General features: G+C 39.7%; 1 protein-coding gene across 1 annotated transcript in view; it reads left to right on the top strand.

Annotated features, from left to right (window-relative positions):
* The first annotated feature begins 1,943 nt into the window (after positions 1-1,943).
* The window catches only part of lsm12b (LSM12 homolog b), a 43,142-nt gene continuing 22,108 nt past the window's right edge, over positions 1,944-22,977 (top strand). The window contains exons 1-2 of the mRNA XM_048560613.2: positions 1,944-2,102; positions 13,639-13,772. Of these exons, the coding sequence (XP_048416570.1) occupies positions 1,982-2,102; positions 13,639-13,772 (255 nt within the window). The 5' untranslated portion in view covers positions 1,944-1,981. The remainder of the gene's footprint in view (positions 2,103-13,638; positions 13,773-22,977) is intronic.

Below are 22,977 nucleotides of genomic sequence, written 5' to 3'. Positions count from 1 at the left end.
AGTGCCAGCAAAGACCCATTATCATTTCTAAATTAATGTGTAAAATGTTTTTCTACATTTAAGAAAAGTCTACCTTCTCTGTTTCTTGGATCAGATTAGGTAACTACATGTGCCTGCCAACCGGAAAGTCTGTTGTAGCTTGAGCAGACATCCAAACTACTTCAACTTGGATTTGATGTCTGGAGACATTGCAAATATATGATGTAGTGATTTGTTTGAGCAGAGGAATCAATAAATGATTATAAAAGGTAGAAGATTGTCCATATTGTCTGAGCACTCACACCTGAGTTAAGGCCAAAATTCTATAGTATGTTAGTCCGCATATTTAAAATCCATCGAACTAATGCAAATGTTTGAATAAATACAAAATAAATTCTTGATTATATTCTTTATAAATCATTTTACAATTATGCGCCTGTATATTGACATATGTATCGGAGAGCAGACATCCACTTTTTCATTTTACTTCTTAACTATATATTTTAATCAAATCTGTTAAATTTGGCTTCTTGGAAATAGAACACGTTTCATGCTTGAAACTGAATAAAAATGTATACAAATGTATACATTCTCTAGAGTAACTAGTAACTTCTGTACTGTACGGAATGTAAAGATAGCTGAGTAGCTTCATTCACAAGACATCATGTCTGTTGGTTAATTATTGTGCTGACATTGAGGAAAATTCTTTAAACCATGCATGTACCTCTCCCTTCAACTTCTGTTCTATTCATGCTTAATCCAAACACTTGTTTATATTACACATACTGAACTTTTTGATCATATGTATGTTTGCTTTTTCATTAGCTGGATTTCCTATTCAGAAAATCTATTTATTTGAAGCTGTAAAGAATGCACCAAAGAGGTATGATAAAGAAGTTCCGGTTTTAGTTGGATAATCTATTGATTAGGAAACATGAATAATCACTTTAATAAAATGCCACCAAATTGAACATTGGAGAGAAGGAAAATTATCAGCTGTAGTTCACTTGGTAACACTCTCACCTCTGAGTCTGAAGGTCATTCAAATTTCACACAAGATTTGAGCATGTAATTTAGACTGCTATCACAGATCAGTATTGTGTACTGCTTTGTCAGGGTGCTATCTTTAGAACAAGATATTAAAATAAGTCTCCATCAGCTGGCAGCTAAAAGTACCAGGGTAGTATTTTGAAGCAAAACAAGGAAATTCTCCCAGTGGTCTGGTTTTGTCTCTCAATGAATAATACTAAAAATAGGTTATCTGATCCTTTGTACAGTTATTTATGGAAGCTTGCTGTGCAAATAAAACCATGCAGAATCAGGGCAGCCAATTTTTAAAATTCATTCACAGGACGAAGGTGTCGCTGGTTGAGTCACCATTTATTGCTCATCCCTAATTCCCAAGAGGACAGTTGAGAGTCAACCACACTGCTATTGGTCTGCAGTGCGTGGCAAATGACCTATCCTCACTGGCTGCTGTGTTAACATCACAACAGTAACTATTTTCAAGAACTTTTTTCAACCTTTGTAAGATTTACCTGCTGCAGGGCTACAGGCCATGTGCAGGAAGATGGGATTAGAAAGGGCATTTGGATATCTTTGGGTTGGGATGGACAAGACGGACTGAATGGCCTGCTTCTGGGCTGTATCACTTCTGTGGCTCGGAGGTTGTGAACGGTGCCATTTGGATGCAGACTTTTTTTTCTCAAACAATGCATTTCCATCAGTAATTTGCTATTTCAGCTTTGTACAGGCTGAATACAATTTAGTGTTAGATGTTAGTTCGTTTGTGAAACTATCTCCAGTGTCTGGGTGTGACAAAACTAGGTTATTTCCTTTCTTACGAGTAGTGCATGACTGTTCAGAGCGTCTGCCTGGAATCGCACACCCCCGCATCTCAGTTCATCACCACCTTGGTCTCTGATTGACAGCTGCTCGCCGCGCAGGCGCAGCTCCGCTCAAAGCCTGCTGGGTAAAGCGCTGCTGGCCCGGCAGTAACAAGATGGCTGCTCCGGGAGAATACTTCACTGTCGGCAGCCAGGTTTCCTGCCTGACGTGCCTGGGCCAGCAGCTGCATGGGGAGGTGGTCGCCTTCGATTACCAATCCAAGATGTTAACTTTAAGTATCCTTTGTTGAAAGGGTGCGGCGTCGGCGGCGAAGCGCGCTGGCGTGTGTGTAGAGTATTCAGTCAAGGCCTAGCTTGGGTCGCAGCCTTTCGCCGGTGTCCTGCCAGATAGTGGATTCACGCATGCGTACACCTTGCTGGTGTCCTTTTTGTCAAAAAGTGTTTAACTGTAGAAACTGGAAATAATTGTTCGGAAACGCATCCTCACGATTTAACTGATCATTATAACTTGTAGTTACGTGTTGTGGTCGGTCAACAATCGAATCTGCCTGTAGCCTTTCATTTTCCATTTGTTAGTATGTCATTTGGCACAAGGTGAGGCTGAATGTACACTATTTGGCAGTTCGCTGGTTGCATCATGGCCTTGCTGGATGCTCATTGTATGGGGAAAAAACGCTTTATGTGGCACTGAAATCAAACAACCGATTCGTAATGACTGGGCTGCATCAGTAGTCATCCTCAAGTTATAACTTTTCTGCGAATCAAGGTGCCTTTATGTAATGTGGCTTGTATGCGAGCAAGGGTGGCCAGTGGCTTTTTATCATGGGTAGGGCAAAGCTTGAATCCTCCGTTTTGGTTTCTGTTTGCTGTGAAGTTCTACCAACAATAACCTTTTAATGTTAGAGATGCTGCAGAATAACTGGTGCTTCTACTCCTGAAGGCAGGTGAAACTAATTGAAGATAAACTGACTTAGCTTATTTGTTTTGAGAGTTGGGATGAATGTTTGTTTTTTCAGTGTTTCCTTTTAAATTGGAAGTTTACCTTACAAGTTAAGCTTGTGCAGTTATGGTTACAGGTCAGTAAAATTGTTTCTGTTCATCTGTGTTTCAATATAGTGTTTAAAATCTGCATTTTCAAAGTCATGATTTTAATTTTTGATATCTGTGCTTAATTAGTCTGTGCACTGTAAGTATTTACATGTGACTGTTGAAATTCAAGTATGGGAGTTTTAAATCTGCACCCTTTAAATTTTCCAGGTGTTAGTCTTTAACGTAGTAAAATATCCTTTTTGCAGGTCAAAAGTGACATTGAACTAGAAGATAAAAATATTTTAAGACAAATTACTGAAAGTCAAAAAGGTAGATTTCAAGGAACATTTTACAAATGGAGAGAGAGCAAAGAAGCTTAGGAGATTCCAGAGCTTTGATTTTTGATGGATGAACAAACAGGTTGTTTGGATGAAAGAAGTTAGAGGTGCACAGGAGGCTAGACTTGAAGGTAAGCAGAGGTCTCTGAGGGTTGCAGAGCTAGAAAGGTTTCTTGTGGTAGGGAGGGTAAGATCATGGAGACTTCTACGAATGGGAATTAAAATTTTCCAACCAAGGTATTGACGGACCTAGAGCCATTGTAGATCATGAAGCACTGGAGTGATGGGTGATTTAAAACTTTTTGTTTGACTTGTGATCTAAGAAGTACTATTTTGGCCAAGTTTAAGGAAATGTGAAGAAAGAGCATTGGAGTGGTCAAATATCAGAGGCATAAGTTGGGGCTTATTCAGCAAATGAGCTGAGATGTGATTGAACATGCTTTGGAGGTGCTGTTTAGAGACTGTAGCAGTATGAAATGCAGCTTGAGGTCAGATAGGATTCTGAGGCTGTAAGTGGTCTGTTTTAGCTTGAGACAGTGATTATGCAGGGTTGGCATCAATGACAAGGGTTGGGGTTTCTGGTGGACTTTGTGCCATGTTGGAGGAGGTGATAGTATTCACTTAACTGCCAATTATGTTTTCATATCGAGTTTTGAGAAGACTTGTAGCTCAGGTTGAGGTTCTGGATGTGGGTTTGCTCACTGAGCTGGAAGGTTAGTTTTCAGACGTTTCGTCACCGTTCTAGGTAACATCATCAATGAGCCTCCGAAGCGCTGGTGTTATGTCCCACTTTCTATTTAATGTTTAGGTTTCCTTGGGTTGGTGATGTCCTTTCCTGCGTTGGTGATGTCATTTCCTGTTCTTTTTCTCAGAGGATGGTAGATTGATTTGGAGCCTATGTGTTTGATGGAGTTCCAGGAGAAAGAAAGGAAAGCCCTAAAAGGACTCAAAAAAGATAAAACATCGTTATCCTACCTGCAGACAAAGGACGCTTGACAGTCATTTTAAACCGAACAGACTACGTTGAGAAAGCGAAGGCACTGCTTGCAGATACTGACACTTACCAACAGGTGGCGATAGACCCGACCCCACAACTAGAGAACTGAATCACAGCCTTACTCAAAAAACTTCAAAAATCTGGAGAATTAAACAAGAGAGGCTTCCAAAAAATGAAACCAGATGGATCCAACACACCACGCTTCTACGGACTACCAAAAATTCACAAACCAGGAGCCCCCCTCAGACCCATAGTGTCGCTACCTGGAACACCAACCTACAGATTAGCCAAGGAACTACACTAAAGACTAAAACACCTAGTAGAAGACTCCCACCACTCCATTCGCTCCACCCAAGAATTCCTGAACACCATCAAAGACACCAAGATAGAAGAGGATGAAATAATGGTCTCCTTTGACGTAACAGCCCTGCTCACATCCATCAACATCAACCTGGCCAAAGAAACACTGACTACACTATTAGAAGAACCGAAGACACATACACCAGACACCACCAACCTCATCAGCAAGGACAACATCATCAAGCTAGTGGACCTATGCCTTACCACCCACTTCACTTTCAATAACAAAACCTACAGACAAACCAACAGTACACCCATGGGATCTCCGATATCAGGGTTCTTAGTAGAGGCAGTAATGCGGAGACTCGAACAAACAGCTCTGCCAATCATCCAACCCAAACTTTGGGTCCGCTATGTGGATGACACCTTTGTCATCACTAAACAAAACAAATTAGAGGAAACCCTCAAGACCATCAATAATACCCTTAATGGCATAACATTCACAAAAGAGGAGGAAAACAACAACAAACTGCCATTCCTAGATGTCACAGTAGAACAAACAGTCAATGGGGAACTTCAAACCAGCGTCTACAGGAAAACAACACATACGGACCAAATACTGAACTACAGGAGCAACCATCCCAACACCCACAAACGAAGCTACATTAGAACATTATTCCAACGAGCCACCACACACTGCAGCACAGAGGAACTACGAACAGCAGAAGAAAATCACCTATACAGCGTACTCAAAAAGAATGGATACCCAATGAACACAGTTCACCGATTTTTCTCAGCAACAAACCCAAACAAACAGACAAAACGGGCCCAGAAACCATAACCACTCTCCCCTACATCAAAGACATTTCCGAAATGACTGCCAGACTACTCGGACCTCTTGGCAACAGGGTAGCCCACAAACCCACCAACACACTAAAACAGCAGCTAATGAACTTAGAAGACCCTATACAGACAACAAGCAAAACGAACGTCATCTACAAAGTACCTTGCAAGAACTGTGACAAACACTACATTGGACAAACAGGCAGAAAGCTAGCCACCAGGATACATGAACATCAACTAGCCACAAAACGACATGACCACTGTCACTCGTACCCTTACGTACAGATGAGGAAGGACACCACTTTGATTGGGACAACACATCCATCCTAGGACAAGCCAAACAGAGACACGCACGAGAATTCCTAGAAGCATGGCATTCCATCCGGAACTGCATCAACAAACATATTGATTTGGAGCCAATCTACTATCCTCTGAGAAAAAGAACAGGAAATGACATCACCAACCCAAGCATATGGATGTACATGGAATAGTGTAGGTTAGATAGGCTTGAGATCGGTATGACAGGTCAGCACAACATCGAGGGCCGAAGGGCCTATATTGTGCTGTTATGTTCTATGAAACCTAAACAGATAAATAGAAAGCGGGACATAACACCAGCGCTTTGTCGGAGGCTCACTGATGATATTACCTAGAATAGTGACAAAACATCTGAAAACTATGTTTTCATATTTTAATGATTAGTTCCTTCAGTGATCATCAGCACAACTTGAGTGGCACAGTGGTTAGCACTGTTGCCTCCCAGCGCCAGGGACCCGGGTTTGGTTCCAGCCCCGGGCAACTGTCTGTGTGGAGTTTGCATGTTCTCCCCGTGTCTGTGTGGATTTCCTCTGGGTGCTTCAGTTTCCTCCCACAGTCCAAAAATATGCAGGTTAGGTGGATTGGCCACGCTGAATTACTTGTAATGTTCACTGATGTGTAGATTAGGTGGGTCATGGGGTATGAGTCTGGGTGGGATGCTCCAAGGGTCGGTGTGGACAGTTGTTGGGCCTGTTTCCACACTGTAAGGATTCTGTGATTCTAAACTGATTGCAACTCGTTTAGGGATTGTGTGGACCAGTGGCTTGAGTTTTTAACTGGGTCTTTGAGCTCTATTCTTGCTAAAGTGAATGAAGCTAGCACATCTGACTCCTAACTTGACTACTACATCTCGGGAAGGACGTTGGCTAGTAAGAAGAGTGCATTATGGATTTATCAGAATGATGCCAATATTTAAAACCACCTCATTGGCCGTGAAGTGCTTTGAAATGCCCTGAGGGCTGTAAAAAGTTCCACATACATGCAGGCTTCTGTTTCTTGAAGAATTTTGCTCATATTCCCCAAGTTTGTGCTTGGGGGATTATCTGATGTGAGGAGATATGTTCAGAAACGTAATTCCTGTGGTGTGGACAATTGGAGCGAGGGGACACAATCTTGAAATTGGCTGCTAAGTGTTTCAACTATAGGATCATTAAAGGGTAGTAGAAATATGGAATTCTCTCCTTCAACCAGTGGGTGCTAGGTCAGTTAAATTTAAGATGTAGTTTGATAGGTTTTACTGTGGGCCTCAAGGGAAAGCTAGAAAATAGAGGTACAGATCAATCATAGACTTTTAACATGGGGCTGAATGTCCTCGTTCTTATGGCTTCTTTCGTATTTGTAAACTCTATTCCATTGAATACATGTGGAAATGTTATTTCGATTCTTGAGTAAAAATTTTACAAAGAGTTCTGTTAATTGGGGATAATTGTCAGAATTTCTTCTATTCACGGGATGAGGGTGTTTCTGACTAGTCCAGCCTTTATTGCCCAGAGGGCAGTTAAGAGTCAAATACATTACTGTAGGTCTGGAGTCACATATAGGCTAGACCATGTAAGGAAAGCCATTTCCTTCCTTAAAGGACATTAATGAACCAGATGGTTTTTTTCCCTAACAATAGATAATGGATTCCTGGTTGTCATTAGGCTCTTAATTGCAGATTTTTATTGGATTCAAATTCCACTGTTCGCTGTGATGGGATTCAAACCCGCGTCCCCAGACTGTTACCTGGGTCTCTGGATTGACAGTTTAGCGATAATACTGCTCGGCCATCACCTTCCCCCAGATTTATATTATAATAGTTTACATGAGGGCATATTGCCACTAGAGCTTTGTCAAAAAGATGTATGCGCATGTTGGAGCAATTGTTTTAAAGCAGCCTGCTCCATGTTTATGAAATGGATATCTTGTCCATTCTGCCTAAGATGATTGCATATTAAATTTGATCCAACTTGTCCATGCCAACCAAGTGTCCTAAATAAATCTAGTTCCATTTATCAACAATTGATCCATATCCCTCTAAATCATGTACCTATCCAGATGCCATTTGTGTTGTAGTTGTACCAGCCTTCACCATTTCTTCTGGCAGCATGTTCTGTTCATGCACCACCCTCTGCGAAGAAGTTACCTATTGAGTCCCTTTTAAATCTTTTCCCCTCTCAGCTTAATCCTATGCCCTCTAGTCTTAGGCTCCCCTATTCACCTACCTGTGTCCCTCATGATTTTATAAATCTATAAGATCACCCCTCAGCTTTGGTCCAGGAAAAATAGTCCCAGCCCTGTTCACCTCTGTATGGCTCAAACCGTCCAACCCCAGCAACACCCTGTAAATCTTTTCTGCACCCTTTTAAGTTTAACAACACCTCCTATAGCAGGGAGCGTAGAATTGAAGGAGGTATTCCAAAATGTCCTGTACAGCCATAATGTCACATCCAAACTTCTATATTGACAAAGACTTCAGTCTGCCTCCTCCTCTCCCCATCCCCCTTTTCTGATCGTCAGCTTTTGTGCTCGTAAAATGCTACTTGGCTGGCTGTGTTCCTCCAGCTCCACACTTTATCTCATACCAAACACCACCTTCAATATCCTGTCTGCTTGTGACTCCACTTTGAAGGAACTATGAACCTGCACTCCAAGGTCTTTGTTTGGCAACACCCACAAAACTGCCTGAATGTGTGTCTCATCTGACTTTGAGCTTTTAGTCAAGATGGGTTCTAATTACCTTTGAATGAGTAGGTTCTAGGAATGCTACTTCCACACTGCTTCATAAGTGCTTAATGTAGGGTGTAGTTCACCTACTTGGACAGAATACGCAGTGGATGCAGAATAGTGAGCTTTTAAAGGATTTCTTGACTTTTTTTCCTCACATAGAGGACATGGGTGTTACTGTATCCCTAGTTGCCCTCAAATGTGATGGTGAGTTGCCTACTTGAACTGCTGCTGTCCATGTTGAGACTAAATATCATTGGATATGCTGTCTGAAGTTGTTGGGTAAATTCCCACTGGCTAACTAAAAATGAAATGGCAATGATTATTTTTACCTGTGAGCACCTTTAACATAACATCCCAAGGCAAACAAAGATTATGAAGCAAAATTTGACACCAGACTGCTTAAGGAGCTGCAGTGGGCAGTTGCCCAGACATTTGGTGAAGAAAATTACATTTGGAGGAGTGCAATAAATGGGAATGGAATTCCATATCTTGCAATGGGTGGGTGGGGGAGGTGATGCTGGTGGGGCTGAGTCACAGTGAATAAAAGCTTCTGTAACACTCCTTGGCAATTTGGAGAATTGCAATTGCTACTGGCAGACAAGAAACTAATGTCAAAGAATCCTTACGGTGCAGTTCGAGGTAATTCAGCCCATTGAGTCTGTACGGCTTCTTTGAAGAGCATCCAACTTGGACACCCTCAGCATTGTGAGGCAGCAGTGCTAACCACTATACCAGCATCCATTTTGGCTGTAGAGATCCTAATTCAATTTGAATGCTGTAGTTATGAAATAGGACAAAGGTCAAATGTCATATTGAGCAAAGTCCAATTTTATTAAGCTGAGATGTGCAGTTTGACCAAATCACTTGAAACAGCTGCATGAAGGTAAATTAACATTGGAGCAATGAGGATGTGTTGATGGTCCAGAAGAAGTTTATTTCCACAAAAAAGGGCTGAACTTCCACATCTAGCCTATCACCTATCTGGGTTATTATAGAGGATAAGCGATGGCTTAATGCAAATAATCATTTCTGAGCTTTTTAGATCTCAATAATACAGAAGGTATAGAGAAATATAGAAAATGCAAGAATGAAGATTAAAAGAAAATTAGACAAGCTGATAGTGGCATGGATATTGACAGGTAAAGTCAGGGAAATCCTTGAAGTGTCTTGTGAAGAGCAAGGTGATAACTAAGCAAAGAATCAGATTATTTAGAGAAGTTTGACTTTCGTCGCTGTGGATATGTTTTCTGTGAATATCTTATCGGACTTGATAAGGATAGCAAGCAGGGAAATACTCTAAATACTCTGCCTTTGAAGGTAGGTAAGTCAACGTGTAGACATGTTGCTGGTGGCATAACGAGTTGTTTGCGTTTGGAATAAACTTCCAGAGGAAGGGATGGGTGCAGGTCCAGTTATAATATTTAATAGATATTTAAATAAGAACATGAATAAGTAGTGTTTGGAGTGATATGGGCCCAGGGCATGCAAATAGGACTGGTTTAGTTTTGAATTATAGTCTGCAAGGGCTGTTTGGACTGAAGAATCTGTTTCCATGCTGTTTGACTCCACGATTGGAGGACTGCTACTGTGCCACTACTTAAAAATGGACAGGGAGATAGCCCAAGTTTATACACATGGACAAATTTTTGGAAAAGTTTCTAAGGGACTACATTAATTTTCATTTAGAATGAGACAGATTGCTCACAGACTTGAATTTTAAGCGACGGTTATGACTGATATGTTTGATTAAATTTATTGATGGAACAACAAAGTGGTTGACAAGTTTAGGGTCCTTGATTTCGGAGTCTGCATTTTGATAAGATGTGAAATAGAAGATGGGTCTGAAAAGTAAGAACCTATTGGAATCCAAGTTGGATCCAATAATAACTCTGACAAAAAGCTAGGCATACTGATCAATGGTTTTTTTTTCCTAGCCCTAGACTACTATCAGTGCGTTTCATGACACACAATTTATCCCACATTTTAAACTAAATTATTGTTTTAAAAGTTGCATATTAAAATTTAAATTGTCCCTGCAGTTATTGGTGAGGAAGAAGTCTGGGTTGCAGAAGATGTAAATAGATTGGTCAGGTGAATAGAGAAGTTAAATTCATTTCAGATCAGAGGCAGTGCATCTGGAAATCAAACAAGGTAACAAGATAATGGAAAGAGTAGAGAAGCACAGAGACCTTGAAATTCATCTTCTCAGATCCTGGAAGATAGCCAAACAAGGTAAATAAGGCACTAAATAAAAAAAAGAACTGCAGGGAGAATAAGGAACAAAACCAGAAGTTGCAGGAAAAGCTCAGCAGGTCTCTGAGGTAGGGTCTCTGGACCTGAAATGTTAACTCTGATTTTACTTCCCTGTTGAGCTTTTCCTGCAACTTCTGGTTTGTTGTTGTTAATAAGATGGCATGTGCAATACTTTTCTTAATTGACCAATGTGTAGAAAATGGAGGTTTTACTGGAACTACACAAAACGCTAGTTGGGATATTTGAATATTGTATACAGCTCTGGTCACTTAACTGGAAAGATATGACTACACAATAGGGCTGTACAATAGATTTGAGGATGACTGGGAAATCTTGGGTATGAGGAAAGATTGGATGGCTTGTGGTTGTTTTCTTTAATCTAGAAACCTGTTATCCCAGTTGATGTTAACAAGTCAGATCCCAGACTGAAATCTGTCTTGATAGATCATATCTTTCTTTGAAACATAAACATGTCACGCTGTGGAATTGGTTTTAACAATAAACCAGAAGTTTATTGTGCAGTAGAAATTAGGCTAAAATAGGTTAGACAAATTAGTTACAAACACGTTTAAAAATTTTAGAATGCATGGCAGAAATAAAACCCTGTTAATCCCAACAGCATTGCATTCCACTACACACACACATCAGAATTCCCCTTCTGTCCCACATAGGGTTTGACTTAGCTGCAGTTTCAGTTCCCAGTCGTGAGAATCTGGTGGCCTTTTTCTTGATTTGTCATATAATTTAACCTTGACCTCTCCAGCTTTGCATAATGCCTTTGAGTTCTAACCAAGCACTTCTAATCTGAAACATTAAACCTAAAAATCCTTGCATTTAAGTTACCTCTTAACAGTCTTAAACTATCACAACCGACTGTTTAATTTTTTTCATCCACCTTCAGCCAAAAATTCTGCAAAACTGCCCAAAGCTGAAACTAAAATTTCAAGCCATAGTGTTCCACTAAGCTGCCCAACACCCCCCACCCCCAAAAAAATGCAGTGTCTTCTGTCTGAAAGCCTAATGCACTGGAGTTTACTTAGTTAATAAACTCTCCCAATGTAAACAAACTGCCATTTTTCTTCAGGAAGTCTCTCCCTGATACTGTACTTTAAAATCAATCATCATGGCTTCAGGAATGCTTGCAAGTCAATCTTTAAACCCCTTCAGAATCATAGAAAACTCTTATGTCACTTCCTTGGACTTTGGAGTTTTGAAAAGAAATTTTAAAATTTATAAATTTCTCAGCTGATGTCACAGTTGACTGAGGGAAATTTAATTGTTAAATTGAAGAATCCAGAATAAATGAGGGTCTTATTTTCCTTAGATGAGAGGTCATTATTGATGGGTGTTTAAGTTAATAAATGTTGCACATTGATTAGAGGGGAGTTGAGAGATTGTTTCCACTTCAAAGTTCTGAAACTTACTGAAGAGATTTTAGAGGCAGAGACCCTCATCTTATTATGATGTCCAAAGAGACCAAAATGTTTCAAGAGATTTGACCTTTCTGAAAGGATAGTGCAATGTCTTATGTAAAACCTACTGTAACAAATAACTCAAAACAATGACTAAACACCCTTTTAATAAACAATGCTGAAATTCATGAAGTGATATTTCCCCTTAATGCTTAGCACCTAGCAAATTCTTAATGGATTTGCAGTTCTTTCTGCAAGCAGTTCACAGTTGCCCCCAGTTTGCTGTGGGTTCCTGTATCCCTGTTCAGAGTGGTATTTCTGCTCGTCACTAGGTACTTCCTTCTGTTTTCAGTATTCCTTGAATTCCCTGTTGGCAGCCAAGCTAGTTTCTAGTATCTTTCTGTCCTGGCCTGCACTAGGACAAAGCTTTCAGGATACATACATGGCTGCAGGTAGTGTCTCTTTAATGAGACACCATCTGTCTCTTGCATCCATCTATGGTAATTTGCAAAGCCAAGGCGTCATTCAGCTGATCACACAGAAACTATAATGCTCATTTGATTATAGGTAAGCAAGCAATCTGATCTCAAAAGTAGCTTCCTCTGCTGCCTTTTGTATGCAAGGTGAAATTTATTAACCTTCCATCCAGGTAGAAATGCTACTTAGATACTCTTGACTCCAACTTCCTTTCATCCTAGAAGTAAATGGACAGTTTACACAGCTGGTACCTTTTTACACATTTTGGGAGACTCAAGTGTACATTAGAAATTTGGAGACTGCTGTGATTGTCTCCAAATGTAAATAGCTTTTACCACCCTCTCTCAAAGATGACAAAAAGCCTTCCTTTGATTCTAACAGTCAACCACCCAGGTTTACTCTTGGACAAACTGCAGAGAAGGTCATATGACTCATTACAGTCACTCTTATTCTTAAGCCATTATTTCAAAATGCGCCTCTATGAACCTCAGTAACAACAATACAGCACAGTTACGAGTCACATGACCTCCTGTAAGAAATCCTGCGCCGGAAGTTTTTGAATCCTGGCCTTTCATTTTGCCTAAAGCAGCATTTTATGGTGTTTATAATTTTTACTTTAAAAAAATAAATATTTGTAGAAACTATACAGAAATATTAAATTAAATAATCCTACTTGAAAATAGTTTTTCCATTTATTTGACAGTATAGCACTCATATGCATTGTGTGTGGCATAGGTTGTACATTTCTTGGCGTGAGTGACTAACTCTTGAAGAATTGTGCTACAAAAGAAAATCATTTTGTATTTTGAATACAGTGTTGATCTAGAGTCTTTGCAATATAAAATTAACTTGTCTAAGTGACAAACCGTAAGTGTTGTGTATGGATTTTTGTACAGCAGCTAAGCTTTAAGTAGTAGCTGAGGCGCTAGTGTGAATTTTACTTGAAAGATTAATGAATAGGTTTGAAGAATATATTTCTTGTAATAATGTTATTGCTGCTTCATGGAATTTTATATTTCAATTAGTCTGTCTTCTGTAGGCTCTTAATATTCAAATTTGACACTGGAGAAACAGTATATGTAACCAGAAGATTATATATATCTATTCAGTTTTTCTTAACAATTTTCTTCTCTAAGAATGTCCCTCATCCAGTGGGAAACCCAACCACAACGATGTTCTACTGATTAATTTAGCATATGTTTCGGATGTTAAAACAATTAATGATCGGACAGAAACTCCACCCCCCTTAGCTTCACTGAATGTTAACAAGGTAAGAATTTTAACCTGGGAGAAAATATAATACATTTTGAATGAAAGCTTTTAATTATGTCTTTTTTTTTTATTTGAGAATTGATTACCAGAAGAGTTGCTAAATGGAAGGGTACAGACTATATTCATGCTGTGTGTTTAAAATATTCAAATATTCAGTATTGTCATATTCATCCTGACCTAATAAAGTTCTCTTCAATGGGTCATCATTAGATTATTAATTCCAGATACTTATTGAATTCAGATTCCACGATCTGCCAGGGTGGGATTTGAACCCATGTCCCCAGAACATTATGTGGGTTTCTGGATTAACAGTCCAGTGATAATACCGCTAGGCCATCAACTCCCTTAATTCTCCTGTTGTGAAGGTACTTTCTATTTTTTTTAATGCTTGGAGGACTTGAATTTTGAAGGATTGTGGAAAATAGATTTATTTTGTACTTTGAGGAATTTATTTTATTCACTTGTGCGACCTGGGCATCACTGGCTGGCCAAGCATGTATTGCCTGTCCTGGAGTGCTTTTCCGATAAAGGTCATTGACAGTTTGCTGTGAGCATCAGATTTTCTTTAAAATAAGGATTCCTGTAAGTCACAAGACTGCTAACTGCTTGCTTTATTGCAGACTCCTGGGGTTATTTTGAATGGTGACTGGCTTGGAGAAGTACTTACTTTACCTGGTCTTGTTGTTGAGTTCAGGATGAAATCTATTAGCCCTCTTTGAAAGAATGATTGCAGTCTTGAGATGTTACTTTTATTTTATGAGCAGGTTGTGACTTCAAGACTTCAGTCACAACAATGCATGATTAGAGACTTGAGTACATCAGCCAGAACATCAATGCGACAGACTTTGCAACATTTTATACTTTATCCTTTTGCTTTCAATAATAACCCTTTGGCTAAAGTGTTTTCTTTCAGAAAGCCAGCTTCTGAAGTTATTTCTTTTTTTTTCTGAAGATTGCCTGTTTGTACATGTTTTGTGATATTCAGAGCTGTAGCCATTTGTACCTCTGTATGTTGATCATTGCACCTTTTTGATCAAATATTTTTTATAAACCAATAATTGTTTGTTAAGGAGTCTGGTTGATGGGTCTTATCGTTTGAAATCCTGTGATTTTATAGACCAGGTGTATAGTAGGTCATTTTGGTAACATCAAAACATATTGTTAGTCAATGCTGTGACCATTGGATTAGAGGCACTTCTCCAGCCTGGCTTTTAACAGTCTACAAAGATAATTGAATTATTTGCAGTATATTTTCAGAAAACCTTGTTTCTTGCAGTACTGATATGTTCTTAAGAGCCATCTGGAATCCCTGCATTGTTTTAATGCTTTCTTTCTTGATAGAACCCCAACTGGCATTTTCCTGATAAAGTAGCTTTCTATCACACACCTGGCTTGAACTGGGATTGTCCTGATTCACCTACTCACTGAATTGAATTAAATTTAAATTTAAATTTAATTACTTAGGGAGCTAAAATAATATTCAAACTAAACCTTTGTTTGCAGGGTGATATTGCAAATTTTAAATCATGACTTTGTACTGGAAAATATTTTGAAGTATGATTTAAGATGATTGAAATCTGACATAGCATATTCACTTGGGGGGGGGGGGGGGGCAAGAGGGAAATGCCTGTTGAATAGTTAGTACAAACAGACCACGATGAGATCTAACATAAGGTCATGTCATATCATAGTTTGCACTCCAGTAATAGCGCTCAGGTTGGCATTCACCAATGTTGTGCAGTACGCTATTCATAATTTCTTCGAGGAAGGAAGGAGGAAACCTTTGGATGCCATTATAGCAAACAAATTTAGTACATGCCTGTAATTTCTATTGTCATTTATTGCAAGGATATTGCACACTTAAGTTCCATTAATATAGACCTGCTTCCTGTGCAGATCCAATTAATTGTTTCATTGAATGATGTCCAGCTGAATTTGGAGAATTTGGTGATTCTAGACTTTTACACACGGCTTTAAATTATTTTGTACTGTGACCCTGACTTATGCAAAACAGGAAGACTTTGCTGGAATTTTGGCGCAGAAGTTGATTTTGCCAGCTCCATCTGAGTATCTACTGAAATTTCATTTTCCCCGTTTTACTTTTTTTAATGCTTTTCAACAATTGTCAATTTCCTAAGTCTTTTTGTGTGGCTAGGCCCGAAACGTCAGCCTTTGTGCTCCTGAGATACTGCTTGGCCTGCTGTGTTCATCCAGCTTCACACTTTGTTATCTTGGATTCTCCAGCATCTGCAGTTCCCATTATCTCTCTCTCTCCAAAAATCTGTCAGTTGCTGTCTTGAGTGTATTCAGTTAATGAACATCTGCTGTTCTCTAGGGCAGCAAATTCCAAAGCTTCATGTGAAGCATTTCCTTTTTATTGCCATCTTAAGTGGCTGATCCCAGATTGACAGTCCCAGTATTAATTACCTCAAGAATTTTATGGAGGAATGTGGTGCAGATTTTCAGTGATTCTGAACCACCACCACCACCACCACCACCCCACCCCCCCACCTCACCAATTCCTCTTTGGTAGATACGTGGCCCTTTTTCAATTTTATTTTTACTATTTTGCAGACAGATTTCGCAACCTATATTTCAATGAGATCACATCATTCTAAGTTTTAGGGAATGCAGTGCTCTTTACTCAGTCTCTCCTGGAGGGTAGTTCCTTCGTTGCAGATATTTAGACTGAGCCTTTGACTCCCATCAAGGCAACTGCTTTCTTTCTTGGAGACTGAAACTGAACACCAAACACTGAACTTTCGGGAGATAGTAGGAACTGCTGATGCTGGATTTATGTCTCCCCCTCTCTCCCTGTTTATTTCAGAATCCCCTTCCCCCTCCCCCATTTCTGAAGAAGGGTCTCGACCAGAAACACCAACTTTCCTGCTCCTCTGCTGCTTGGGCTGCTGTGTTCATCCAGCTTCACACTGTGTTAATACTGAACTTTAGCGTTGCCTTGCTCAAGTGGGAAAAGTAACTTACTTTTCTCTAATTCATTACGCTAATGGCGCATGTACAATTTGCTTTCCTAATTGCTTGCTTTACTTGAATGTTAACTTTGTGATTTACGTACACTGACACCCATGTCTCTCTGAATACCAATAATTTCCCAGTCTTACCTTTTTAAACATTCTATTTTCCCTTCCAAATATAATAACAACACTTCTTCCATCTGCCATGTATTGTCCTCTTATCCTATCTATATTCCTCGTCGGTCTCCTTCTGTCATTCTTGCAGCTCACTTGTCCACCTGATCAGCAGCTTGAATACATTTGACTTGGTCATTCCCTAAGTCACTGACATAGATCAGTACTTACTGATACCAAAGCTATCATTGTACACTGTTAATCTGACAATAAGAACATATAAAATAGGAGCAAAGTAATCATTTAGCCTGCCTGTCTTAGTAAGATTATGGTTGTTCATTTTGTTGTTTTTAAATTCCACATCCCCTTGATTTTCCAGAAGAAGAATATATCCACCTCTCAAATATTCAACAAACCACTTCCACTGCCTTCTAAGGTCGAGAGTTCCAAAGTGTCTCAACCTGTGGGGGAAAAGAAAAATTTCCTCATCTCTGACCTGAAAGGGTAACCCCTAAACTTAAAACTTTGCCTGTTAGTCTGGACTGATCACAAGAGGAAACATCTTTTCCACATCCACCTTGTCAAGACAATTCTGGATTTTATGTACATCAGTAAAGTCACCCCTTGTTCTTTGAAACTCCACAAACAAGCCCAACCTATCCTTATATAACAACACGCTCGTTTCAGTTATCAATCTCTTAAATCTCCTCTGCTTCTAGATCAAGACTGCATAGTGTGTTTGGGAAGTGGTCTCACCAATGCCCTGTGTAACTAAAGCATAACCTCCTCACCCTTTATGGTAAATTGCTCCAGTAATAAAGGACAACAACCCTCTGGCCTTGTTTATGTTGCACCTGCATACTAAATTGTGACTTCTGCATCAGAATACCTAGATCCCTGTGTATCTCTGAATTGTGCAGTCATTCTCCATTGAAGTAATGCTGTGCTTTTTTTTAGAGATCTTTTCATCGAAGTGAAAACTTCACATTTTGCTAAATCATACTACCAGATTTTGGGGTGGCACAGTGGTTAGCACTGCAGCTTCATAGGGCAGGAGCCCAGGTTTGATTCCATCCTTGGGTGGGTGACTGCATGGAGTTTGCACTCCATGTCTGTGTGGGTTTCCTTTGGGTGCTCCAGTTTTCCCCCACCATTGTCCAAAGATGTGCACGTTGAGAGGATTGGCTATAGAAACTGCAGGGTTACAGAAATAGAGTAGGCAGGACAGGTCAAGGTGGGATGCTGTTTGGAGGAAGAGTGTGAACTTGATGTCCCAAATGATCTGGTTCCACCCTGTGGGGATCCTATGATTTCTGCCTGCTCACTCTGTCTGTCTATTTAGGTTGACAACCTCTTTTCAGTCCTCTTCACAACATATTGTTTTCTACCTAAAGTGGTGTTATCTGCAAGTTTAGCTACCATGTCTTCACCACTGCCATCTAACTTATTGATTGGTGTAAATGGTAAAATGTTGAGGCCCCAGCACAGACCCTTGCAGGGTCCAGGGATAGGAGAGACAATGGCCTAGTTGTGTTATCACTGGACTGTTAATCCAGAGACCGGGAGTTTAAATCCCATCATTACAGATGGTGGAATTTGAATTCAATAAATATCTAGAATTAAGAATCTAAAGATGACTGTGAATCCATTGTTGATTGTCTATTAAAACTTATCCGGTTCAGTCATGTCCTTTACAGAAGGAAACTGCTATCCTTACCTGGCCAGGCTGACATGTGTCTCCAGACCCACAGCAATGTGGTTGACTCTTAACTGCCCTTGAGGCAATTAGAGATGGACAATAAATGCTACCCAGCCAGTGACACCCTCATCCTATGATTGAATTTTAAAAAAGAGTTCACTCATCACATCCTGTCAATTGGACACAGACGAATTTATGCATGCCGTTTTCTACCAGCTAACCTTATGGATGCACACCCTCTGGAAATCCAACCATAGTGCATCTTTAGGTTCCCCTTTTATCTACAGCAGATGTTTCTTCTTCAAAGAGCTCCAATGAATTAGTTAAACGCAACTTCCTTTTGAATATATGCTGACTCTTCTTAGTTACTTCGAGCTTTTCTAAGTGCACAGCTATAATTTCTCTAATCGATTCTAACTTCTTCCCTATACTTGACAAGCCTATTCTTTCCTGTTTTCTTCCTCCTTTCTGAGGTTATCATTGCTGCATTCCAGTTGGAATCTTTCCTGATTCTAGGGAATTTTGGTAAATATAACTCCAACACACCTTAATGAATAACCTATTTTTAAGACTTCGGGATGAAGTTCATCTGGGCGTGGAGACTATCAGCTTGCAGTCCTGTCAGTTGTTTTGTAATACTTCTGTGTGATGGTAATTTCATTCAGATCCTCTCACCCTTCCACTACCTGATTTGTAGTTATTGCTGGATTCTCTTTTTTTGTATTCTGGATACTGAAAATCGAAACAAAATATTTGCTAATAAAAATTTGGTGGATGAAATTCTCTTAACTCCCCATCCCCTCTAGTATTTCACTTCTCTCCAAATCATTTGTGCGAAGGAAAAATGTGCCATATGCTTCCTTAATTGCCTGTTTTACCTGTATGTTAACTTTGATTTCTGTACCGAGACACCCAGGTCTCTGAATAGCAATAATTTCCCAAGCCGCCTTAAAAATTCTGTTTTTCCTTCCAAATTCACCACTCCCTTTGCTTATTCTTCTCCTTCTTGAATATCTGTAGGAGTTTTTGCTATCTTTTTACATTCTTAGCTAGCTTCCTTTCGTATTCTTGACTTCTTCCTTTTGACTAAGCTTTTAGTAATGCTGTATTGTTCGTCATAACCAATCATTTGACATACCATTTGCACAATTAAATGCTTTTCCATCAGGTTTGATGCTTTCCCTATCTACTTTATTTAACCATGAATGTGGGTTTGCGAACTTTTTTATAAGAGGAACGTTCTGAGCCATACGCATAAATGCTTTCCTTTGTGTCTCTAGCGATCTGTCCCCTAGCCTTAAATGCCAATTCATTTCAGTTAGAACAGCTTTCATGCCCACATATTGTCCTTGTCTGGGGTTAAAATTCAAATCTTAATTCCAGTCTTTTCCCTTTCAACTGGATGTAAAACACTATCATGTGGTCACCGCTACCTAGGAGAGTGTCAACTGAGGCCATGAATTAATACTGTTACATAACACAATGCTGAGTATTATGTCAGCTGCTGTCTGGTCAGTTTCAAAATGTTCTGCTCTCAAAAACCATTTCCAAAGGTATTCAATGAACTTGTCATTGACACTGCTGCTGATCAGATTTTCCCAACTGATTTGGAGATTAAAGTGACCCATTATTATTGCCATTCCTTTACCACAACCACCTGATGTTTCTTCTGTAAAACAACCAGAACTGTGGAGGCTGCAAAGTCGTTCTGAGGAAGGGTCGCTAAAGCAGAAACATTAATTTTGATTTCTCTTCACAGATGCTGCCATACCTGCTGAGTTTTTCAGTTCCTGTTTCTCCATGTATACTTTGTCCCACATTGTGGTTGCTATTGTGCAGTCTGAAGACCACTTGCCAGTAATCTTCTCCCACCCCAATAGTCCTCATTTTCACCCAAGCAGATTCTATGTTCCAATCTCCCGAACTGAGGAGACCTTTAACAATTGCAATCCATAGTGAACATCTAATTATCTACACTTCCTTATCTTCCTATTCTTTTCATGAATGTCACATATCCCTTAATATTCAGGACCCAATTCTTGTCGTCCTGAAGCTATCTCTGTAGTTGCTATCGGATTGATAAAATAAATGCATTAATTGTGCACAATGCTATGTGCATGTAAAGTTTTGAGCTTTAAGTGTACCTTTTCAGTTTTTGTAATAATCTGACTGTCAGTGAATTCTTAGGCTTTATTTTCACCTGTGTCCCTTCCTAATGTTCTTTGATCCTTGTATCCCATTTTATTATTCGTTGAGATAGTGTTTTTGTTTGTCCCTTCTTTTTGATCTAACTAACCCTTAACTACTTCTTAAATTAGTACAGCTTATTACCAGACTGAAAACACAACTGTTTCTGTCTCCACGGATGCTGCTAAACCTGTTGAGTTCTTCCAGCATTCTGTTTCAGATTTCCAACATCTGCAGTATTTTGCTTTTAACCATGATCATTTATTAGCCCAATCTTGTGCCTTTCAAGCCTTCGCTGGTATTGGCTGCTAAGGTATTTAGTAAACATTCCAGCTGTGTGCTGCATTTCCAAGAGCATATTGCCTGTCCTTTGAGGGCTGTTATGTCACAGTGGTAATGTCCCTACCTCTGGGCCCGGACACCTGGGTTCAAGTCACATCTGTTTCAGTGTTGTGCATTAACATGTTTAAGCAAGTTGATTTGAAGATATCTATATTGTTTGGTTTGATCCTATTAGGATGCACCTTGTCTTTTATTTTTAAAAAAAATTCTTGATGTGAGTGTTTCTTCTCCCAATTATCCTTGAGTTGCCTACTAAGCCATTTGAAATGGCAGTTTAGGGTCACCCTTGTTGCGCACCTGGAGTGTCTCCGTTTTAGTTCAGACCAGGTAAGGATATTAGATTGCATTTCCTCAGGACGATAAGTAGAATTTCATGACCATCTGGCTTTTTTATGATCATTATTAGTGACTAATTTTCTTTCTCTTTTCAAATGTAATTGCGCCCCCCCCCCCCCCCCCACCCAAGTTATGATAAGTGTTATAATTGAAGAAAGCCCGTGTGAATTGTAGAATGCAGATTGTTACTTGCATTTTTTTAAGTAATGGCTTGAAAAAATATATTTCCTGTTGACTGGATGAAGCACTGTGGAAAAAGACTGGTTGACAGATTTGAGACTCCTAGAATATGAACATCATTGTTAACTTGGGCGAAAAATAAATTGGATTAAGGACAGAAAAAAGCAAGTTGTGGTAAGTGAAACAAGCAAAAATTGCTGGAGAAACTAGACAGGTTTTGTAGCATGTTTGGAGAGGAAACGGAGTTAACGTTTGAGATTCATGAAGGGTTCTGAAGAAGGGTCACTGACTCCAAACGTTAACACTCTTTTCTCTCCAAAGGTGCTGGCCGAGCACCTGAGTTTGTCCAGCAATTTCTGTTTGTGTGTTTCAGATTTCCAGCATCTGCACTTATTTTATTTACTTTGTCGTAAATGGTTACTTTTTCACAGGTGACAATAGTAGACAATAGCATTCCCCAAGGATCAGTGCTGGGACTTTTGTTTTGTGTATTCCAATACATAATAACGTGTAAAAGTTCAAAACTTGCTGATCATGCCCAACCTGGAGCTGTAGTCTTTTTTTTAAAGAAAGGGGAGGATACTGATCAACTGCCACAGGATATAGGTTAACAGGTAGAAATTGACAAACGATAGCTTGCACTTATGCAGAAAATTGTGAGCTGACATGTTTTGGCAGAAGGCATGGCGGCATGAACTTGATTGCACAGTTCACAAGAGTGTGCTGAGACAGGGATCTGGGAGTTCATGTGCAAAGAGCCTTGAAGGTGCATGCCATACCAAAGGTGGATGACAAAATAAGTACTTTCGGCCCTTTATAATTCAAGACATTCTGCACAAAAACTGGGAGATGCTGACTGTTTTTTATAAATCTCTACTCGGGTGACAACTAAGTTATTGCATCCTGCCTGGTCACCATCCTTTAGAAAGGAGGTGAGCGTTCTTTAGAGGGTGAAGCAGAGATTAGTCAGTGGTTTCAGCCAGTGTTGAGGAACTGAGTTAAAATGGAGAATGATTGATTGTTCTGCTTGGAACTGAGGAAGTGGAAGTGATATTTGATAGATACGCAAGACTATGATGGGTTTAATTGAAGTATATGATGCAGTCCTGCTTCCATGAACTGCTTGAAGGCTAGGGGGACACAGACTTAAGATCTAGGCAGGAGCTGCGTGAGGAAGAACTCCTTTTTGCAGTGCTTCCTAGTAACTTGAAATTTGTCCAAGAGGGTGGTAAAAGCGGATAGTATCAGTATTCCTGGAGGGTGTAGGATGAGCGTGAGAGGAAAATAGACTTGAACAGGAATAAACAGGAGAATGGAACTGAATGGATTATGGTACAGAGAACTGGCATTGACTTGATGGGTTGATCAGC

The sequence above is a fragment of the Stegostoma tigrinum genome, chromosome 31, assembly GCF_030684315.1.
Source record: "Stegostoma tigrinum isolate sSteTig4 chromosome 31, sSteTig4.hap1, whole genome shotgun sequence".
In the NCBI taxonomy this organism is placed as follows: Eukaryota; Metazoa; Chordata; class Chondrichthyes; order Orectolobiformes; family Stegostomatidae; genus Stegostoma; species Stegostoma tigrinum.
This window is presented reverse-complemented; position numbering and strand designations above follow the sequence as displayed.